Consider the following 24,951-nt stretch of genomic DNA (forward strand, 5'->3'; position numbering starts at 1 on the left):
TGTACATATACACCCCCCACTATGCCATCTGTTTCTCATTTGTGTAACCTCTGCCAAAATCAGTTCTAAAGGTGTGGAGGCCCAGAATAATACCATAGATGATACATCAGATACACACTCCATATGCAGAGTGAATTTTATACTGCAGGGTTTGTGGAGTTCATGTTGCTTGTGATAATTACATCTCATGATACCCTCAAGGTTTTGGTCCAGTATTGTTCCAGTATGGAATGCACAGTTCTTAGCTTCACTGTGTTCTGCATTTCAAAAGTTGTAGGAAATTTATTTAATGTGACAGCTTTGAGATATACTGTATCTATCGATCGACCGATCTATCGATCTACTATCGATCTATTGTTTGATTGACCAACCGACCAAACAACACCTTAGAGTGAACCAATCAGAACACCTTAGAAACCACAATCTTTTCTCTGTGTATAATTTTAACATCAATTTTCTGTCTGATATTTATTTCTCACACTCTCTCCCAAATGTCAAGATCAAAGCATGTAATTGATTCTAGAGTAAAGGACTCTCAGATCTGACACTGACCTGCCGGCAACTGAAGATGTTTTTTTAGAGACCCAGAATGCCCTTCTCAATTCCTGAAGCTATTTATTTTTTGAGCCCATGGACTCACACAAACTCACTCTCTTTGCTGAAGAATAAGGATGAAAGCATGAGAAAGACCGATGAACAGACAGAATGGTACCAGAGATTCCCAAAGCACCCTGTGTGGTGGGTCCAGTCTTCATGTAAAGCAGCTGTGCTGTAGACTGGGTGACTCCTCGCAGTGCATCTATTTACTTGAAGGAGAACCAGTGTTTCCAGCCTGTCTACCGCTTTGTGTTTTTCTCTGCTGTTCAATTACTGAGTGTTTTGGAATCCGCAACAACCAGAGAATAAATACAAACTGGCCACAGTGTTTGGACACTTGAGACATGATTAAAAATGCCCATTGTTATTGCATTAGATAAAAAATATCAAACCAGGTGGCATCTGAAAACAAATCAAGCTCTTCTGAAGAACTAACATGTCACTTTGGATATGTTCCACTTAGGAATGCACTCATCCAATACCTGGATTGGTATTTGCTCTGATAAGGATCAGAATGTTTTTAACTGGGTCTGATATCAGTCCGATGAGCCCGATCCAATTCGATACAGTGTGTTAGTTATGGTCGTTACCATCAAGCTCAAAAAAATTATAAAAAAGAACCATAAAAGCAGCATTACATTACATTAAAAGCCAGAGGGTTTTAAAGTTAATAAATTATTACTGTAATATTTTTTTATTATTATTTTGCATAATAACATTTTAATAATTTGTAACAATATTAGTAATATTAGTTAATATGTTATGACTGAAATTATTATTATATTTACATTATTATTATTATTATTAATGTTATTTTATTATAATTAGGGCTGTCGATTTAACGCGTTAATTCAGTGCGATTAATTTTACAAAAAAATAACGTGTTAAAAAAATTAACGCAATTAATCGCACTGCCCACGGACCATAATAAGGAAGATTCCTGAGAAATGCAAGCTTGTAGTACCACCTGTTTACTCCAGAGGGCAGTAAGTGAAATTTCAGTTGTATGAGCAACACACAGTTTTTACAGTGAAGAAAACACTTCAGTAGGCAGAACAACACAGATATGCGTTACTTTCTTGCGTTCAAAATACTCGAAGGTGCGCAAATGCGAACTAAGGGATCTCAAGATGTGTTTAAAGATTCAGTATTAAACTATATTTAACTTGACACAGTGACCTAAACATTTTATGTTTATGACACAACACACCTGACCCGTCTGACGTAGGTGTAAATTGACGGGCCCTTAAACAAGCCCTCATAATAATTCACCAACTGATTGACAAATTCACTTGTGTAATTTTTAAATATTTAAAGATAACTATGTATAATTATATATTGATATAAATATGTATAATCATTATATATTGAGTTGTATGAGGGGCTTTTTCAGCAAATATTTGTATATGTGATTAAATGTGATTAAATGCGATTAATCGCGATTAATTAATCGGGACACCATATAATTAATTCGATTTAAAAAGTAATCAATTGACAGCCCTAATTATAATATATTATTATTATTATTGCTTTAGTAATATTACAATTATTAGTGAAGATATTATGACTGAAATATATTATTTTGTATAATAAAATTATTATATTTTGTAATAATAATTATTATTTTACAAATATATTCATATTTAAGTTGAAAAATGTATGTGTGATTTAAAAGGTGGACTGGTACCTTATTACAAGGAAAGAACAAGTGCAGATACAAGCTGGAAAAAATGTGCAAAGAGAACTGGCATCTTTTCTATTGAAGACTTTCACTGCACTTACTGTAAAATGTTCTGCTGTATTATTCAGTAGACTAAGAAACAATAATGTTTTTTTTTTTTTTAAATAGGCTACACATTTTTATCAAATTTTTAATAGTTAATAAACAATTACACATAAAAAATAAATAAAATATTACTCCCAATCGCTTCCACACAGTGAGTTATATATATTTAAACTGATTAAGGAAAATACAACACTGTGTTGGATCAGGATCGATATCAGTATCGGCCGATACCGAGAGTTCAGGTATCGGAATCGGATAGAGAAATGATATCAGTGCATCTCTAGTTCCACTAACATTTGACAACCATAAAGTGTCCATTTTCATAATTCTGAACAGTATTTTTATTTATTCCATTGTTTAAAACCTAACTAACGTCTTTTTGTAAAAATGTCTTGTTTGAAAAGTTTGCTCATACTATCTTTATTTTGAGTAAATACTTGGTTCTGTACATTCAAAATGTTTAAGTGTGGCTTAAGTGTCCAAAAACCTTTTTGGTGCCACTGCTTAACAGTACTAGAACTGGTTAATCAAATAGATTTTATAATCATAAATACACACACAAATACATCCACAGCCAGAAACGCATGCAGACATCCTAAGTTCTCAATGTAAACATATAGGTTCACAATTTGCAAAAATCCAGCGAAGAAAAGAATGTAAAATCATTTCATAAAAATCCTTGGGGCCAATAAATGTATTGCACACAAAAGATAAATCCTCCACCTGAAAGAATCCAACATTACCTACAGCAGCAGCAGCAGAACAAAGACAGTGTCTCTATACCGCACTCTTTCACACATATAAACACATACACGCACCCTGCTCATGCATGAAGCAGTAATTATTAGCATCAGGGTGTGATTCCCCCCTCAGTGTGGGTGTTGAGTGAGTCCTAAAATAAGCCAGTGAAGAATGATGAATCCCACGAATGAAACTCATTATCAGCTTCAGCGTTCCAACAGACCGAACCTCTGTGTACCTGAAACATATAATCACACTGGCTTTCAAAAATCCCCTCAATAACTCTTTGTCTAGACTTCAGAACCGAATATCACCAGTCAAGCTACATTTTATAAGAGATCACACCTTTTCTGTGATTTGAAGTAATAAGAGATGCTGCAGCTCAGGCTTTAGTGTTAAGAGATTAGGAATATGTGTTCATAGCTCAAAAACTAGAAAAGATGTTATGAACCTTACTCATAGATTTCAACACAGTGGCAGCTGTCATCATGGATATTTGTTGCTCAGGTAACACTTAAGGCCCGGGAATAGTCCTTTTCTGCGTTCCAGATTGGATCATGCCTCGTCAACCACGTCGCCTTAAAAAGTATACTTTTTTGACCACGCAGCGAATACGAAGACATTCTATGCATGGACACTATGACTGCTTTTTGATACTCTTTCAGTACAGTCAACGGCAGGCGCACGCGCCACGATGCACACAGACGAGGACTGTGCTGATGATGAAATTTGCATCACGCATACGGTGCACGGAGCCATCAGCAACGCAGACAACCAAAGTATACTTTGACCTTTAGCCAGGCTGATTATTCAGCCTATTTTTGGCCATTTTGAGATTATCGGCATTAGCCATTAACCGTCTTCGCTTATCCGTTTAACAGAAGTGTTTCCCTTATGCCAGTTAAAAAATCAACCAAAACATTTGTCAATGGAAAGTCAAAACTTTCTGTTTTCAAGTTGTTGTTTTTTTCAATTTATGCAAATTCTTATACATATTGCATAAAATGTGTTTAATATTTTTGTGTACTTCTGATTTGCTGTTGTTACATTTTATTATGATGTCTATCTGCATTTATATTGACCATCCTGCTCTCTTTATATTGGTATAGGCAGGGGTGTAGATTCCAGGGGGGATCGGGGGAAGTAACCCCACCCCATATAATCCAAACAAGCAAGTACAAACCAAAGATAAATCTACACCCTTAGGTATAGGTATCTGCATCGACCATTGCAAACCATATTGGTCGACCACAAGTTTCTTTGCTTGTTTCACACAGTGTTATATTGTTTTTATCTCTCTTTCTCTCTGCAGATTTCTCTATAGCCGGTCCAGAACTGTGCAGTCATGTTCAGGAACAGTCTGAAGATGCTGCTTGGTGGCAAGACCAACCGCAAGAATCGAAACAGCAGTAAGTTGAGCTAGTAGCCCTTCATTGAGGGTCATGTGGCTCTCTTTATAAGGGGATGTACACAAAACATGTGTCTTGCAGGGAGCACAATAGAATTAATCTCCAAACTGATATTTCTTTCCAAGCTTTGTTTTGTTTTTTTAAAGATGTGATAATTTCTCACAATCAAATCAGCCTAAGATTTGCTGGTACTAGCTTGTTAAAGCTGGTCTCTCAGCCTGGCCAAGCTGGTCCTCAGCTGGTTTAGCTGGTCCCCCAGGCTGGTGCTCAGCTTTACTTGATAGGTCATCTAAATCCCCTCTATAGCCAACAAACAGACTAGCCTGACCAGGCTGGCAGACCAGCTAAGACAGACTTTTTTTTCCCAACCCCCACCAAGGCTCTGATACATGTAGATAGACCAACAATTTAAAAAAGTGTTGAATAAATGCATGAATGTGGCTTGTGTGTATTCCCCCTAAGTGCATTTGTGTGTCCATTTAAACTCACAGAGAGACTTTAGACTTGCATTGAAGAGATTATGTTAGTCAGAAGCAGCTGTTGGAGTAAAATTCTGCTGTGGGCTTTTTATTTTCTTCTCATTTTCACAATGTTTCTGTCCTCATGATGCACCATATAGAGTCAGTGCAATGGAACTGCACCAGATAAAGCTTAAAGCCTCATCATTGTTATGAAATTCAGTGAATTGAAGAAAGGGCCACTGGAAGAGTAAATGGAAATAAATGGTGGTGTTAAACGAATGAGCACACTTTCACAGACTACTGCTTTTTTTGCCGATCCAGCAAAGTTTATGAGAACCTGTGTACTACCCTAGTGTGTGTGTGTGTGTGTGTGTGTGTGTGTGTGTGTGTGTGCGTGCATCTTTTCCTCCATTTAAAAGCTCAGATATTCCTGAGAAGCTCTGCCAAAGAGGTTTATAATACATGGTTAGAGCTATCTGTTAACATTCCTATGCATTTCAATGCCGGTTGCTCGACTCCTTTCAGTGTTGTCCTGGGAGAGCTGAGCAGCACAGTCACAGCAGTGTTTGATAGGTGAGGGCGGCGTGTTTGTTTTTGTGTGTACAGCCAGCTATATATGTGCTGTTTGATTTTCACTGAATTGCAGCTATGTGACTGAAAAGGCGCCCACAGCAGCTGTGATGCCTTTGTTTACCTCACACACAACATATACATGTAAACACACACACACACTTTCCTCCATACCTCATTTCTGCCAAGACTCAAGCCTTAAAGCTCAAGCCATACAAGTGCCAAGTGTGACTCACCCAACAAACCAGCCATTCACCTAAGAGACCTGTATCAAAGGCATCTCACACTTCCCTGAAAAGCTACCTCTCTTCAGTCCCCGATCACAAACGTGTCAACAGAATATTTGTGGTTTTTCACTGGGTGAAAGTCAGAGTTTCTCTACCGAAAGTCTGGTTCATTTACTTTAGTGCTTCTAGCTCCTCTTCAAGCCTAAATGGGCCAATTCAGTTGTGCACATTAGGGGTGTCATTACTGTCTATGGTTTAAATAAATGTAAAGGCGTTTGAACAGCAATTTTAAAAAGAAATGACAGAAATATGTAACTTTAGTAACTTAAGAAGCTGTACATTTAGTGTCACATTAGGTAATTCTCCAAGTTAAAAATGATTAAGTTACATCATAGTGGTACTTAGAAACGTATAAAATCCTTGGATCAAGTTAGTATGCCAATTGTGAGACAGTGTTAGCAATTCTAAGACTTTTCGTTATATTCATATTCATAAGATAACAAGTGGACAGGCACTATCTCCATTTAAACCTGCTAAAATGCATCTCTTTTGACCACTTGTGTTGGGATGATTTTGAGTCAGTGCGTTACTGCGTAATTAAGCACAAAAAAGCATAAGAAAAAAAAAGAAAATGGGAAGTCAAAAATCTATTACATATCCACTGTCATTTGTATCCCATTATAATGGATGCTACGCCCCTGAATGCCCTAGTACTTATGAAATGAAAACAAGTATGACGGATGGAAATAGACCATGACCAAAAATAGACCAATTTTACAACTCAATCTGTCAGAGTGGCAGGTAAATATTTTTTTTAGCGCAACCTCTGTTGCCACCCATTCACTCTAAAGCATACACAGACCATGAATATATTTAAATAATTTGCAGCCTTTTGTGGTTTGATATGGCCATATCCTGATTCTGATGTTAATATCATGAAATAAGTCTAATAATTTCTTCAGGAAATGTAGGGGCCGAATTACAAACATCACGATTTTCACAATGTTGCTTAATTTTTTATCGCCACAAAATCATCAGGATTATATTGTGGATATTCAATTTATGCCCCAGCCCTAATTGTTTCATTCAAATTTTCTTCCAAAGGAAATTTTCCCTTATGGTCAAGAAATGTATAAATGTTTTACAAATTGGCTCAACCAAATCATTAAAAAGAACAGGTTCAAAAGAATGATTCATTCTTGATTTGAACGTACTGAATATGCCATTTCTAGTCAAGGCGTTTGGTGAAAGGAACGGTTGTTGTGAAGAAATTAAAAAGCTTTCTGCTTTCTAAATAAAATACCTTCCAACTGATAACTGTGGATTGGTTCTCGTCTTTCTAGCTTGATTCAGTTCCAAGCATCAGTCAAAATTGTGGTTACAATGAGAAAAGGAACATGGTGCCAGGGACTCCAAACAGTCTTGCCTCTATAACCTCTGTTATACTTGAGTGATTTTTCATTTTTGGCTTCATATAAGTCTACACACCAATCCTCAATCAATACAGAAGATGTTTCTCAAACAATGCAGCCCAATCCTGTTGTTGTCAGTCGTGTGGGTTTTTCTGTTTTATATTACAGCTGTATTGTTGTACTCATCTTTGATCTCGACTTGAGATTGTGTTGTACAGTAATCACTTTCTTCTCCTTGTATCCTGCAGTGCTACATATGTGTAGAGCCTGTGTAGTTGCTGGACTCTTTTTCTGTCATTCCTTTACTTTTGCTATTCAGTTAGATGCAAATGTATCTTTCTCTGCTGAATATATTTGCCATAAATTAGATCTGCTCAGCCAGCAACTTACTGAGCGCACCAGAGGAACTGAGCTGAGAAAAAACACATGTTGCAGCGCGATTGATGGTTAGCCTCTAGACCCCTCGAACGTCGTGAGCAGAATCCTAACAGTCTCGAAAAACTGCCAGCAGCACTCACCCATGTGCCCTTTGTGGTTTTAATATGATGCAAGACTGTTTCGAAACCACAAGCAATATTTTGCCTGTAGTGTGTCATTACGCTAGGTGGATTTGACAGCCTTAGCTGTGGCAGGTTTGATTAGTGTAATTATATAGTGTGAGAAGTTCATACAAATACAGGTTGATGAATTCTTGTTATGTAATATTTGGGTAAGTTGTGGTGAAAGTTTATTGTGTCCATTTAAGGCAAAATTGTTTCAGTATTGACATCAAAACCAACATAGGCAAAGTTCCCGTAGAGCCTGTACAACCGTTTCTCGAGTAATTTACAATGCCATGAAGTATGAAGGCTCTTGAAATAGGTGGAAAGGCACCACTCTTCCCTTTTAAAGCCCATGGTGCAGGTTAAACACCACTGTCGATTAATGGGTAGATAAAGCAGTCAAGATATGTATATAAAGTTAGAAATGTCTCCAAAATGGTGTTGTTTTTGTAGTTTTTGGTTAGAAACTGTTATTTTTTACGCTTATTTTATTTTTCTAAATGATACGGTTCTATCATTTAGAAACGCAGCAATGACCGCTGGAGCTAGTAGTCTATGAACAGCAGTGCATACAATAACTTTTATGCTTTATTTCTAAGCTTTTACCTCTTTCTCCGGTGAAAATGTTGTTTCGCCGTAGCCGACGCCGTCAGTGTGATTATTGTTGATAGTGCCAACTAGTTTTCCTCGTGATTGATTGTCATTGACACCGTCAGGCTTACTGGGAGAGGGAGTGAGTGAGTAGTAAGCGTCTGTGTCGCTGTGTTTGGCAGGTGTCTGTGTGGGCGGTGTCGTCCCATGGAAACTGTGGTGGAGAGCTTGTGTTGTAGGGAGGTGAGCGCATTTTGGTCGCTGGTCGAGGATTCAATGAGCATTCAAAATGGTCTATGTTGGTTTTAAACTATCTCACTTGTGATGGGGGTCACACGTGTAAGGTAGCTCCTCATCAAACAAGTCCTCCTCATGCATCGGCTCTTCGGGCACCCACGATAAGTCACTGATGACAGAGGCATTATCATCATCTTCATCTGTCTGTTCAGGACTAGCAAGGGGAGTGGAGATTTGTGTGCCGAATGATGTCTGTGTGCCCACGCTGACCATCTTGGGCTTCAGGTTAACCTGCACAGCTGTGGAGAGGCAGTAAACATACCCAAACATGAGACAATCATGGCAAAGCTAAACTGGTATGTTTTTTGGTGTAGGCTATGTATTAATTTAATCAATGTGTATGGAAATGTTCTGATTGCATAGATACTGGCAATGTTTTAGAGACTATATCTAATAACTACCCCTTAAAATTCCCAAGTTTTACCGAGAGACCATCAGGGAGGCTTCAAAGAACACTGTGTCCCAGCGTCAGAAGTGGAGGAGGGCAAGGGCTGATCCCCAGTATCGACACACTCCACAGTGTCTACACTGTCCACAGTCTCCTGCTGTGAGGCGTCTGTCAACATCTTGCGAAAACAAATATGAAAAAGGGTCAGCAAAATGCAAATGGGTGTAGTGGTGAAATAAGAGGTGGGTATACTATGAATACTTAGAACAGTGATTCGCAAGCACATTCGGTGTACAAGCACATTGCAGGAGTACATGGAAACATTTAATCATTTATTTTCAACTTAGAAGTACTGAGAATTATTTACTTATCATCTTTGAAATTCCAAGAAGATAAGTAAATATTCCCAGTCATTTCATAAGTCCATCAATAAAATGGGACGTGTGTGCTACAACTAACGTTAGTTTCCCAGTGGAAACAATAACCTATGGCACAGCCATAAAGCTTTCATGATGATATGGACTTTTACTTCAGGGCAATTTTGTTATTATTCTAATTTTTATTCAGTGAATCACGAAATATGCTCTTCTAATGTCAGAGTGTTCGTGCTTGTAAGTTAGTGGAGGCTGTGTCAAAGGGAACACGGTATACAAAATACACACAGAGCTAGCTAACACGCAGCTTGTAAACATTAACGTTAGCATGATGCTTACCGTGGCAATTTCTCGCTTGCGGCAGACGGTGTCTCTCGACCTCGGGACGGGGCAAGCAGAGAGGTTTGCGTTCACAGACGGCACGGCGGTAGGAAGTAATTTAGCACTCCTCTCACTCTTTAATCCAAGTGAGACCATTTTAGCATCCCCTGAGTGGTAATCCTCCTCTTTGAAATGCGCTGCATATTCTCGAGTAGGCGGTGACAGAGCTAGCTGAAAAATCTGCCGCCTAATCTTCACAAGCTGCACCCAGCTTCGGAAGATCCCTTTGTCCTTGGGGAAGGAATGGACCCTATGTCCAGTTTTGCTGGAGTTCTTGCACCACCACAAACACAGTAATAAACCATTTTGACTAACGTTATTTATGATCTACTCTTTATCTCTCTCTAAGCTATCTGTTATGCTATGCTATCTCTCACTATCTATGCTATTCTATCTATGCTATGCTATGCTATTCTATCTATCTATCTATCTATCTATCTATCTATCTATCTATCTATCTATCTATCTATCTATCTATCTATCTATCTATCTATCTATCTATCTATCTATCTATCTATCTATCTATCTATCTATCTGTCACTCTTTCACTAGTTAGCTACTCCTCGTCTCACTCTCCCTCAATTGTAAGGCGGGCCGCGGGCTTTCTTCTGTCGTCCAACAGTCAGCGAGTACCTCATGTGACGTCATGGAATGCATTGTGGGAGAAATAAGAATAATCGCTAAGCTGTAGCTAAAAGCTAACATATCACCTACTTTTCCATATTATATTTCTTTTTTGTAGTACCCTACAACATCAAATACAATGGATAACTGTTTAAATGTTTATTACCAACTAGAAAATTGCCAAAAAAAAAAAAAAAAAAAACCTGCACCATAGGCTTTAAGCTAGATACTTGCATATTAAAGCTCTAGAAAATGCCTTCTGACTTGTCACTAAACTTGTTTAGGGAAGATTAAATAAATGTAAATAAAATGGAAGTCATTATTTTGTTGTAGAACAGCCCAACAAACATGGCCCTTCTGCTGTCTAATATTCACAAAACATCTAAGAAATTACAGATTATAATTGTAACTTTTTGTTTTATATTTAGACAACCCTGCATTGCTGCTAAAAACGCATGATGTGCAGGGATGCACAAAGCCTGGCTTTGTGCATCCGAATCAAGGTGGCTAATCTATTTGAATCCCAGTTCCACCTGGTAATTGCTAGCTTTTTAGTAAGCACTGTTTTAAAACCAGTCAGTTTTAGTAACTCTGCCAGCAAAACCAGTTGGCATACTTAAGGGAATTGAGCACCCAAAGCTTTTGAACTTCTATGAAGCTGTTGGATTTCTGGAATAATTTGCTTCTATTCTTTTATATACTTAACAAGTAAGCAGTCATTTCCTTTTATCCAAAGGAACTTTCTTATGTCAGAAACAAACCCCATTTGAGCAAAATGATCTTAAGTGCCTTGTTCAAGGGCACAATGGTTGTAGCTCTTCGGTTTTACATCTTTTGTCGAACCAACATCATTTTGGTAACATGTCCAGACCTTTATCCACATGCACCAGACAATTCCCTCTCTTAAGTATTCTAGGTGTCAGTCTGTGAAAGATGTTCTAGTTCAAGGTTGATCATACAATACCATTACCATTATTGCCAAAGGAAAACATCTAAATTATTTGTTCAGATCTTCCATACTTTTAATTAAATGCTAAACCTTAGCTCTTTCATTTGGTCAACAGAGCCCAGCTTCCCATTTATTATCTCTTTCTGCAACTCTGCAGCTCACACTGCCATCACCATCTTTGCTTGCTGACAATGTCTGGCCCTCTGCCCAACCCAGGGTGAGCATGTGCCAGATGGGGATCTAGTAACCTGGAGGAGTGTAGGCCAAGTTCTTACTCTATTCCTCCCCCTGAAAGAGCCCCTACTGGCTTTGGAGTGCATCCCTGTAGTGAAGCCATCAGCTTGATCCAAATTAGAACACACCATGTAGGTTCTCAACTCTAAAACTGCATGAACCTCAAGACCAATGAAATCTTCATATCCCAAAAAGATGCACGACCAGTCTGCCAAAGAAGGATTAAGAATTTAGAACCAGTCCTTTCTAATGAATTTGGAATGACTCTACACACATTGTGTTTCACCTAATAAATCCTGGGTTGTTGGGGATTGTGAAAGAGCAACAGGTTAATGGGTGAATAGGCTGATCTCTTTTTACATGAAGCATATGGCCCTACTGGAACAGTCCAGAGTGGACCATAAGGAACTACCTTGCACTGCCAGCTTTGGCTAAACTTTTACCAATACCTGATTATCCCACTTGCTGGTACTTTCATAAAGAGGTCCATCAATCTGATTTGGACTCTAACTGCTGGAGGGTCATGGTGAGGTCATCATCAGTACTACTACTGACATTCTTTCACTTCAGCCCCTCCAGTTAAGATGATGGTCTTGATGCAGCTGGTTCTCTTAAGGATCACTCTGTACACACTTATTGTAGTGAGTCTCCTATGTATACAGATTGATCTTCATTATAATGGTTGAAAAATAAGAAAAATATATCTAGTTCTTAGGGGATACCGTGCCTCGGAAATCTCCAGCACTACAGTATATCACACCTTTGAATAAGCTGCACATTAACTGAAGATACATCATTGAGATTTCAAGCAAGATTGGCAGTTGTTGTTTTTTCAGTTGCAATCAACTTTTTTTAAAAATCTTTGGTAAGACCTTATGATAAGTTTGCTCATTAAACATTAGTTAATGCATTAGATATCATGAACTAAAACTAGCATTTATTTGTTTAGCAGATTTGGTAGAGCCACTGTGACTTGAAGGTGTAATGGTAACTGACACATACACATGAGTGAGGCACTTTGTTTTTATAAGTGGTGCAGTGACTGCAACTCTTCTGTCCACTCAGAGGAACAAGAACACTAGACAGAAGAAGAGCTCAGCAGTTTCACCAGAATATATTTAGTGGTGCTTTGAGAATGCTGGCAAGCATAAATTATATCCACCTCTTATGTTCACACACACACAATAAGATTCTTTACTTAACGTTCTGTATGTATGTATGCATGTATGTATGCTTCTGTGTAATATTGAATTCTGTTGTTGGTTCATCTGTGCTTGGGATGTCTATTTCTTTATATTCCCCTGTTCTATGACAAAATTAGGAAACAGAATGTAGAGATTCTTTTGAACTCAATAGGCAGAACACACAAGAGAGGTTAAGAGAATCTGAACAGAGAGAAAAAGTTCGAGTAAGATGCAGCTGAATAACTGCTATCAAGTGGGTGAAAAAGAGAAAAGAGGAGGACTGCCTTGCTGATGAGTGGACATTTTTGTGTGTGTGTGTGTGTGTGTGTGTGTGTGTGTGTGTGTGTGTGTGTGTGTGTGTGTGTGTGTGTGTGTGTGTGTGTGTGTGTGTGTGTGCATGTGTATCGAGGGGATGTATGTTCTTGGCGCATGCGCTGGTACCTGGCAGTCGCCCTCAAGACTGCGGATAACTCTCTCTTCTATCAGCATCTCTCATTTAAGCATATTTTCCTCTCTTTTTTTCTTTTTCTCCAGTTCTTTTTTTTCCACTGGCCTTGGCTTCTCCATTTCTCTGTTTTCTTCAGATATGTACCATGATGCAGCATTTGATAAGTTTACAATATGGATTCTGTGAGGAGAAAGAGGTGAGCTACCAGATCTTTTGAGTGGTGCTGACAAATTTTGGTGGCTCGTCTGGGATTGCCGATATTTAACAACAGGTTCATACTAACTCAGTGGACTTTTCTGTGACTATCTCAAATATCCTGATCGAAGTAAAATATTTTTATGAAGTTTGAAGAGCATGTTGGATTTGACTCAACACCTTCTGGGGTCCTTCAGGCATAAATCAAAGGGTTGTAGAGACACTGGCAGCAAAGTGTCCCTTAGAATCTGTCATTTCACAAAAGTGACAGCTCTGGTCTTGATGAGGGGTTTGACTTTCTCACCTGTGTGGTTCCCTTGATTGCACGTGAGTATTAGCTCTCTTAGGGTTACTTAACATGGGTTGATCTTTATTTTGAACTGATCACAGGCTGGGCTTAATGAAACTGTGGCAGAAATTAGAAATCTGCTGGGAAATTAAAGCTGAATCTCTAAAGCAGACACACACACACAGTAACACGCTAACACATTGTGACTTGATCACTCAGAGGAAAATATTAACACCTACACTACTGTGGGCAAACACATTCATAGTCACCTACATGATCTCTCCCTATAAGCGTTCCTCGCCCACTCAGTGGTGTCAATACTGTGAGAGGAACACAGTTGTGTGTGTGTGTGTGTGTCTGTGCGTGTGTGTATACACCGTATATCGGGGGCGGCAACCTAGGGCACGCATGGCAGTTGGTATGCAGAGGGCTAATCATTGGCATGCGATCAACAGCGAGAGGATGTATTTTATTTATACTCATAATGTCCCTCATATTGGCATGCCGTACTTGCATGTGGCATGCCAATATATCAATTGTTGTTATCCAAAATGTGTTTAGTTATGAGCTGAATGGGAAGCTAAACACAATTAAAGTGTGACTACACTACGCTAGTCAACAACCGACGAGCACAGCACGTGCAAACCATTCACACTTTACAAGCCGCTGAGAGTGCAGAAGTAAACGCGACCGCTTTGAGTCAGTTAAGAGCGAATGACAGCCTATAATTTCTTGTTTTATTTGTTCCTTTTCCCTTTTGCAACACATGATATAAATACGAATACACTGTTATCGGTGTTTGAGATGTTCATCCAAGCATACCCGCTCCTTAAACCACAATGTCAGTGACTTTCAAACTACATAATTAAGGGAAAAGGGCAAACACAAAAAATACACATAGTGGGGTTTAAAAGTCTGAGACTGATTCAAAATCTCTATAAACCCAGGCAAAACTGGAAACTTAATAAAATGTCAGATTTGTTCAGCACAGGGATTAACAAGGAAAATTTAAAATGGCACTTAATGTCAAAAAGGTTGCCGACCCCTGGTGTATATTATTGCTGGGCTAAAATTACTGTTCACAATATAGTCTATTCACAATGACTTGGCTGGCGGTATAAAATTAAGTAACACTGTGAAAACCATGATGATTTAGGCCTGATGTGATTTAAATTTGGACATTAAGTTTCCTAAAGGATGTGTCATTACAGAAGTGGCCACTCTTTATTTCGAGATATGTGAGCATGATATGTTTTGGCAGTGTCTCTGATTTAATCTTCAGTAGCAAAAATGGCATTAGATGTAAATGTTCAATTTATTGCTGTGAATCAATTCAGACAGTCCATTCGAATAACTCTGATTCAGAGGTTTGTTTTCTTATCATCACACAAAAACTTCAAAAAAATCTCTGCTTGATATTTTTAATATATAAACATGTTTTAGTAAAACTTTGTTTTTAAAAAAAATCACCCAGCCATTTCAGAACAAATAGTGAATATTTCAGAAGGCTGAAAATGAACAAGAGGTACATTTTTATTTTAGCTATATTGCTCAGCCCTTGTGTGTTTCTGTGATCATATGTATTAAATACCTCTCGTGTTTCTGCTATGGTTTCATGGGTAAAAATTTACAAATTTATTCTGCACTTGCTTAAAGTTCTCTGTGGTGTGTTTGAAACATCCACCAACCCACAACGTTGTTGTTCCGAAGCGTGGGACCCTGTATGCCATGACTTGTGATTGTGAGGCAGCAGAACACTTTGGATCTTTTGTTGTCAGCCAGTAAATCATGTTTGGAAGCATGAATTAAGAAACAGTGAAGTCTTAGCAGTCTGTGAGTGTCCAGAGCCATTAAAGGCAATATTAACAGTTCAGGCCCAAAGAAATGCCCATATAATATTTCTGCCTCTCCACAAATCAGTGTTCCCACAGAGATAAGTGGAGTGGGTTAAATGAGTAGGATTATGTAGTGCCTATACGCTATCGCTCGTTCGCTCACTCTCTCTCTATTTCTCTCTCTCCCTCTCTCTCGCTCTCTCTTTCTTTTGCTCACTCTCTCTCTCTCTCTCTTTTGCTCGCTCTCTCTCCCTGTCTCACACAGCTAGGTTAAGCTAAGTTGTGCTGACACGGCGTATACACAGGATTTATCATGTTATGGCTGTTGCTAGTCAGATCTGACGGAGTTGAGCTTCAAGCAGTAAGTTCATCCCCATAAAACTCACTCAGAACTGTAAAGAGCTCTTTGCAATGCAATATAACAGTATTATGAGAGCTCTGTTGGCATCTATACTGTACTTAAGTAGTTCATCATTTGGCATCTTTGGAGCTATTTGTCATATTACAGTGACATTATTGAGTTGGTCCCTGTCTGGTATGTGAAAAACGTTATGGTATTATTTGATCTAATGATGCAAAATGTATGAATAGATTAGAATCGTTATACCTGTGCTGGCTGATGGGGTCAAAACCAGCAACCTTCTGGTTACAAGTTCAGATCTTTTAACCACTACACCACACCATCCCATACATATGAATAAATTGTACCCTTGCTAAAGTGAACGATTTTGCTGGTTCATAGAGTCGAACCAGCAACTTTGGTTACCAGCAGATTACTCCAAGCAGTTTGTCCCTCCAATAAGTAAACAGTTAAGCTGTTATGTATATACCATAGTATACAAGGGCAAAAATCCCAGCTACAGTCTTGTTGGTTTCTAGAGGTATCTTGTGGTGTGACAGTTACTGTTATGTTTTGCCTTGTGCTAGTTATCCTGCCTCCCTACATGGAGCCTGTAACTGAATTTTGAGACCAAGCATAACGAAACTCATTCGGTTGCATGTATTGGTGTGGAATCTAAGTTTGATATTTTTTTTTTATATACTTTTTAAACGTGTGTCTACAAGGGCATGACAGAGGAAGGTTCCTTGACTGTCATTGGCTGTTGGTGTTTCAGCAGAACCAGCTGATAGGTGCAGCAGGCAGCTGAGCTCGGCTAGTAACAGTTAGAAAAGGGCTTAGTTTGAACGTCAACTGCCTCAAGTCTTGCTAAATGAGAGCAAGAACTAGAGGGGAATAGAGAAGGATATCTTTCCTACTGTTCCAATATCTCTTTTTCAAAAGTCTCTGTGTGACCAGCAAAATGACTAAATTATTCATCAGTAGCAGACAACACCCGAGGATCACATTTCTAGATACACACACACACACACACACACACACACACTCACACACACTTGCTTTTGCAGTACATTTGTGAGTGAGCCCTCTGTGGATGCCTCAACCAATGCTCACTAATAGGCTCCCTTTTAATGTTGACTGAATGTCAACCAGTCTGAACAAGTGTCTGCTGAAGCATAGTACAAATCTTAGGGGATATTTCCAGTAACATGCACCATTTGCCATTTTCTCAAAATGAAAAAAAATATATATATATTCAACTTCAATATTAAAGCTGGCTACATGTATAAAGTAATTTTTGACCACATGTTCCATTTAAAGCAGGTTTGCTTGTAGGTGGGCTGACGATATGCTATATTGATCAAGTAGTAGACGTTTTGACTTATTCCTTGTGCAAAACTCACCTCTATGAAGCTTCGATGTTGTCTAGAGTTGCCAGTGTGTTGCTATGTGTTTTAAAAGTTTTTTAACTGATTTTGAGCACATTTAGGATGTTTTGCAATTGCTGGAGTATTCTTGGTTGTTCCTAGCATGCGTCTAAATGGTTGCTGTCTGGCCTGAAAGAGCCCACCACCATATCTCTATGATACTCTGGACCCTAGATTTATTTAGTGTCCCTTCCTTCAGTGCAAGTTTATGTGATTTTATGCCTGTTTTTCATCCGGCAGGTGAAATTTGTAGTAAAAAGCTACTATAAAATCCCCACACTGTGAAGTATCATTCATGTCCATAGCAGAAATGGTGTGTGACAGGGTGCATCCCAAAATTGAATACTTATGGTTTGGGCTTTTTTCAGATCCCTAACCACAAGTATGACCAATGCTTGCTGTAGTAAGCACCACTAAAAATTGAGGTAGAAGCTTTAGTAAGGTCAGCTCTCAAAGGCTCTCATAGGAGCATCACAGTGGATATTAAGATTCTTAGTGGATGTTACATGTCTGAAACACTTATCTAAGAGTCTGTGAAATGTTGATTCTCTCTGTTATTTTACAGCCTTTCAGCTCTCACTCAACTCTAATGCATATTGATCTTTCCTACCTACTAATTTCTTATCACTCATTTCCAGGGTTGGGGAGTAACGGAATACATGTAACTGCGATATGTATTTAAAATACAAAATATGAGTAACAGTATTCCACTAAAGTTATGATTTAAATAGTTGATTATCAAAATACAGTTACATTTTGTAGATTTTGAAGATATTTCTTTGCAATTTAATGTCATTTGTTTCAGTTTATATTTAGCCTATTCGGCTGGAAAAATTTATGCTTTTAAATTTAAGTGATCTGAGGAGCATTTGAACAGTGGGTATTCTGGGTAAAGTTAAACACTTTCCTTATTATGTGTTACATTCATACAAAGGGACAGAGGGCTTTCTCATACTGTTATGAGTGAAAAGGTACATCTGATGCCATTGAGGATCTATAGCAACAGAAAAGAGTTAGAAATGAAAATATAAATCCAATAAATACAAGATTACAAAGCTATATGGTTTGTCAATGTTTTATGCTGTTTGGGTATTTTTTATAAAACTAAAGGATGCTGATACGCACCCCCTTTTGAGCACAAACCATGAAAATGACATACCTGAACTTAAATGGTTGTATTTACTGGACCATTTGGAGTATGGACACATTTGTAGTATCTTTTGAAAGACACTTTGGGCTTTATTTCCCAAGTTTCAGAATTAATATATGTTATTTTTTAAAGTTAGAGAACTATGAATTTATAGTAATGGAAATATTTTGTGCTGAACATGTTTTTATAATAATAAAAAACAATAATAAAATTACCAAAACAACCCAGAAATACAATGTTCTCAAAGCCACAAGTCTAAATAAGTTACGTTTCAAATTTGAAGATGATCTAACAATGATGATCTGCAAGCTTATTTTTTCTGTAAAATCGCTGCAGGTGTACAGAGTCAAATTAAGGCTCCGCCTGTCAAGACGACACAAAATCTGACTACACTTCTCGGCTATTATGAATGAAACTCCGCTGCATTTTTTAAAATAGACTTTGGAGATGGGTTCGTTTTGTTTATAAGACTCTAATATATAAGATAATATACAGTTTTACAACATGAATGCTGCTCAGATTGCATAGTTTGTTGAAGAACAACGATGAAGGGTAATTCTTCCAGGCGAGATCTCTTGTAAATGGAGAATACATCAATATCTCTCATATTTATCTCTTCATTTTATGGCCAAAAAGTGCTATTGGATGTTATACAATGAACCCTTGTCATGGATAATTGACCCAAGTGTGGCGAACTGGATTCATCTGGTGATCGTGATTTCATAATAAAGGTATGAAGTCCCGTATTGATATTGCATGCTTTCATTTGTACTCCTGGCACAAATAACTAAATTGCTGTTTCTGGAGTATTGCTATCGTGAAACAGAGATCGGATATCAATGTTGAACCTTTAGACCTTTGAAAAGATGTGTAATTTGTTAACATTAATTCAATTTATATTCAATTAATTTTGCATATCAACAGGTTAAATTAGAAATACTAACCATTGTAAATGATCAGAAGATTATGTCGTTGTGTGTACACTGGGGTTTTGAAGTAAGTTTGGAGCATCAGAAATAGTTTCTTGTGTAAACTGCCATGTGAACATTTAGCATTGTCAAAATTAAATTGTATTTCTAGCCATTCAATGCACCTGTTACCAGTCGAGGTTATATTTTGTAATGAATTCTGTCAAGAAAATCCACGTTAGATCTTTTTTCCCTCTAGTAAAACCTTTAATATTAGTTCAAAGATATACTGCAAAAAATATTTATCTTATTAAGAATATGAGTAGTTTTTTTTTTCCTGTTAAAAAAAATACTTAAAGTACATTTTCTTGAGAAGCTAGTCTACATAAGATTTTTAGACCTTTTCAGGGCATATATTTTTATACATGTATGTGTTTTTATACGTGTATTTCGTTTTACTGTGCTGGCAGATTTATTTTATGTTTTTCACTTATTTATAGTCAAAAACATGTGACAAAATATGCCAGTGCTGAAGAAGTAATCCAAAGTATTTTGATTATTTTACTGACGATGAGTAACGGAATACAATACAAATGACATTTTACAGCATGTATTCTGTAATCTGTGGTGTAAATCATTTTAAAAGTAACCCTCCCAACTGCTCATTTCATAAACATTGTGACTTAAGAAACTTGTCTCAGTCAGTAGACAACACTTGATGTTAATAATAATAATAAAACTTTATTTTCTATGGCGCCTTTAAAAGTTGCATCTTCAAAGCGCTATACAAGTGAAAAATTGAAATACATTAATACAAGAAAACATGCAATTAAACATTTTAATAATACAACAATAATCACATAATAATCACAGAAAAGCAACCCTAAAAAAGTGAGTTTTAAGAGAAGATTTACAAATAGTAAAAGATTCAGCATGTCTAACCTCAGAGGGAAGAGAGTTCCACAGTTTTGGAGCAAAAGAAGAGAACACCCTGTCACCCATAGAACGTAGACGTGTAGGAGGAACAGTTAAAAAAACTGATTCGGAGGGGCGGAGATCACGCATTGCAGGGGCCAAACCATGCAAAACCTTGTAGGTAAGCATGAGAATTTTAAAGTCTACACGAAACTTGACAGGGAGCCAGTGCAAGGACTCCAAGACAGGAGTGATGTGATCACCTGTCCTGGTCCTAATCTAGATTCTAGCAGCAGAGTTATGCACATACTGCAACTTATTTAAGGTAGAGTTAGAGACCCCAACAAGTATAGCATTGCAATAATCAATACGAGAAAAATACAAAAGTATTGATCGTTTTTTCAGCCACTGTGAAAGATAACATGGGGCGCAGTCTTGCAATGCTTCTGAGATGGAAGAATGATGTTTTAACAGTATTCTTGACATGAGGATCAAATGTTAAATATCACCCCCCAATTTTTCAATTTTGTTTGAAACTCCAGAGCAGAGCCATCCATATTTAAGGTTAAAGAATCAGCTTTACGAAGCTGGTAGGGTGAACCAATGAGTATAACCTCAGTCTTGTCATAGTTCAGACATATGCTTTTCATAATGTCTGAACTGCTCTACAACAAAAGTGATTTATGATTTATACTAGCAAGTACATAAAGAATCAAACTGCACCATAAAAGTATTGTAAAAGTGTGTTACTCACACAAAGCTATTATTTCACACCAGAAGACTTGAAATATAGCACACCAGTTGTATAGATTGTTTTCATTAAACTTCTGAAAAAGGGGCTTTTTGCCCATTTTGAAGCTTGGCTAAATGACCATTTGTTTTAAAATATGTAAAATTGGCTCAGAACATCTTATTAGGGTCTCCTGTTGAGTTTCACAAAAGAGATGAAAGTAATAGTAGTTTTAAATGGCACGAGGGTGAATAAATTATTTTCATATTCTTGAGCTATTCCTATAACAGATTTCTTCCAGTTATATGTTGTCCACTAGAATTTCTCACTGCTCAGTAAAAGAGTAAACAGATAATTGAAGGAACCAATGAATAAATGAACGCATTTGTGTGCGGCAGAATTAATTTATGAACGTGGTATCTGGAGGAAATGCTGAAGGTCTCATAATATGCAGTACATCCCCAGTGTTGCAGTGGAACTGGGCCACCATATGGAGCAATGGCTCTCTGCCACAAAAACACCACAAACAAGGATCATCGAAAGTTACATGTGGGTGTACGGCAGCAGCTGCTAGGTGGCCAAGGGAACATGCTTTCTACAGAGCATTTCCGTTCGGATCACCTGAAATCCTTGTTCTCAGGTCACCAAACATTTTAAAGCTTGAGGCAGCAGAAGCTAGTAAACAACACTAATGGTTGTGAATTCCCTGCTTCTAGCTAAGAGAAATACTGTATCTTTCCATGACCTGATTGGTCGAATGCCATAGGAGTGGGAATGACCTGGGGGCCGGACACATGCTGTTTGCAGGCGAAACTATGTAGCATTAGCATGGGATTAGATCATTGGGCCTGTTTTGGATTAGATGCACTGGTGCAAGCGAGGATTGGTTAGTTTTAGGGATTGGTTAGTATGGTAAACTAGTCATCCAACATCTTACAGCAATACTAAATTAGTGAGGTTGACTAGTTAACCTAAATTAAAAATATATAGTTTTTTAGCTCTAATATTTTTTGTGTAGTGTCTAATGGGCAAAGAATTAAGTGACATAAAGGCAGATTTATATACCTTTACATCTGAATGATCCTACTTCCCACTTCTGAAGTTGTAACTCAGAGTATGTCATGTTCAACTGCTTTGTTGTTGGAGAGAATAGGGAATGTGGAGGATGCCAGGAGGAACACTTATTTTTACATCATAATACATGTTAGTCAGCTTGCTGATGATAATGCATGCAATGTTCTCGGTGTAAAAATTTTTAAAAATGCAACAAATGATTACTGATATATCAAAATGACTAAAACTCCAAGCATGAGCTGTCAGTCAACTGTCAAGTTAAATGATGCCAATAGGAGTGTGGTTTAAGGAAACCACCCGCAGCTCAACAGATTCCAATGGCTCAAATGGGGAGTTTGTGAGTGCCTTCAGCACCAGATTTAAGTCTTAAGTCGGCACCATAACGATAGGGTGCGGGGGTTCAAACACCTCGCTCCCTAAGGAACTTTATGACTAGATTATGTCTGCCTATCAAAGAACCAGCCTACAGGGTGTAGTATGCTGAGATAGTCGCTACATAAACTTTGAGCATTGACTGGGTGAGACTAGCATCCAGCTGTTCTTGAAGGAATGTCAAAATCTAATTTATAACAATTCACCAGGTCTTTACCATGTGAAGAGCACCAATTTGTAAACGCGTGCAATTTAAGTGCATAGAGGCATCTCATGGATGGTGCTCTAGCCTGCAAAACAGGGTTCATCATCGACTGAGCCAATTCTGGCTCATCTGATTTACTCCGTTCAGGAGCCACACATATAGATTCTACAGCTCTGGCTGGGAATGCCAAATTGTACCTTGTGCTTGAGAGAGAAGGTCTCTCCTCAGTGGTAATTCCCATGGAGGGCAATCTAGTATTTCTAGTATATCTGTTTCCATTTCCACTCAGACTTTGCTGATGACAGAATGAAGGAGGTGCACAAGGGGAATGCATACTTGCATTTCGCAAGCCATTTGTGACCCAACGCGTCCACACCCAGCAGGGCTTGGGACATGGAGTACCAGTGGGGACAGAGGTTGTTCTCCACGGAGAGAAATATGTTGACTTCTGCTTTGCTGAATATTTCCCAGATCCTCATCACTGTCTGAGGATGAAGTCCCATTCCCCTGGTAATGCTCATCAGATCTGCTAATGACATCAGATCTGCTCCAAAATTCAGACGGCATGGGACATGTGTCGCATGCAATGAGGGGAGATGGCGGGGAGATGCCGGAGCAATATATTTTGTGGCATGCAGCGCCAAATCTTTGAACCGCTCTGGAGCCTTGCTCGTTCAATTGTTTGAGGAGCTTAGCTTGAAAAAACCGAGCACCGACATGCTGTTCATGCTGAACCAGCTTGGCCTGCTGACCAGTGTGGAGGTCAGTCGACATGTCTTGGAGGGGTGGGCGGAGCGGGATTTTCAATGGCAGTATTATGGCAGTGGTGAGCTTCTACCAGGGGAAGCTTTGAATAGTCTTTTTCCTCTGCGTGGTCCACTTTAGTGAGAATAGCAGCACCTCCTACCTGAGTGTGTGAAGATTAGGGCGCACGCAAAGTCTTTGTGAACTCCTGGATCTCAGGGAAGACTGGTGCGCTCCTTCGGTCCACGTCTGTTGACAATGGCCGGTTTGCAAAAAACATTCTTCCAGGCGGAACTTTTCTGGCTCTTCTGGAGGGGACCACTCAAGACCTCATGTGGTCCCTCTGGACTTAACACAGAAGAGGCGGGTGGGAGTGTGTGAGAGGCTGGATCTTACCTCAGTACGAGGTAAATTCTAGAGCGCAACGTCCGGTGATTCATGCCCTTGCTGTGTGAGGGCAGCCTTTAGTCATGCGACTCAAGGCTCGTGTTCATATATTTATTTATATATGTATTTAAGAATACAGGAACTCTAGCTGGATCTCTGTGGGAAGCAGGTAGGATTTTTGCATTGATTAACGACAAGAGTCTGAATGGAAGAAGCACTTGTATAGTGCCTTTTTAACCTTAACGGTATTCAAAGCTCTTTACACTATGACTCATTCACCCATTCATACACCAATGGCGGCAGAGCTGCCATGCAAGGTGCTAGCCTGCCATTGGAAGCAACTTGGGGTTCAGTGTCTTGCCCAAGGACACTTCGGAATGTGGAGTCGTGTTGGCTGGGATTCGAACCACCAATCCTGCGATTAATGGCCGACCCGCTCTACCAACTGAGCCACAGCCACCCCTAATTCACTGAGAGTGGTAAATCTCTTGGTGCAGGTGCTGAGCACAGGTGACGAATCGTCCTGTTTTGGTCTTGCCGAGAATTTCTGTCCACTGTAAGTGTATCTCGGTGGCGAAGCAGAGAGGGTTCCAAGACAAAGTTTGCACTCTTGAAGGAAGAAAATTCTGAAGAAATGGAAACCGCGCACATGAAGGGGCAGGACTCAGACACCATTGCCAATCAGAGGATTGGCGTGATTGAATAAGGGTTTCAGCAAGGTTGTGAAAGACACTCCCTATAATGCTTACAGCAATGTTGAATTAACTGAATCAAAATGGAATTTATAATTCTGATAGCACATGAAGGCAGAATTAGCATGCTAATTCAGCATATCTCATCATGAGATTTGCGTTATTGAGATGGTTTCACGTAAAAAATATTTAATTTTAAAAACGTGTCTCAACACCTATGCGTTCTTCTCTACTTTGTTTTTAAACACAAGGATGCATATAATGTGAATGCCCCCTAACATACCTACTTTATGTGTCTGGTGTACCTTACACCTGCCTAATTATAGAGGGGTTCCTTAAGACCAATATTTTGTTATAAAATATGTAGATTTGTACATTGCTAGTTAGTTTGCACGTTGGATTGATTATGTTTGATTCCTCTTTTTCTGGAAGGACAGTAGAAAGAAGACAGGAAATGATCAGGGGAAAAGGAA

General features: G+C 38.6%; 1 protein-coding gene across 1 annotated transcript in view; it reads left to right on the forward strand.

Annotated features, from left to right (window-relative positions):
• Positions 1–24,951, forward strand: part of LOC127652990 (protein TANC2-like) — a 176,613-nt gene that overhangs the window by 73,902 nt on the left and 77,760 nt on the right. Inside the window, 1 exon segment of the mRNA XM_052139455.1 lies at positions 4,437–4,533. Within this exon segment, the coding sequence (XP_051995415.1) occupies positions 4,470–4,533 (64 nt within the window). The 5' untranslated portion in view covers positions 4,437–4,469.

The sequence above is a fragment of the Xyrauchen texanus genome, chromosome 12, assembly GCF_025860055.1.
Source record: "Xyrauchen texanus isolate HMW12.3.18 chromosome 12, RBS_HiC_50CHRs, whole genome shotgun sequence".
Classification (NCBI taxonomy): domain Eukaryota; kingdom Metazoa; phylum Chordata; class Actinopteri; order Cypriniformes; family Catostomidae; genus Xyrauchen; species Xyrauchen texanus.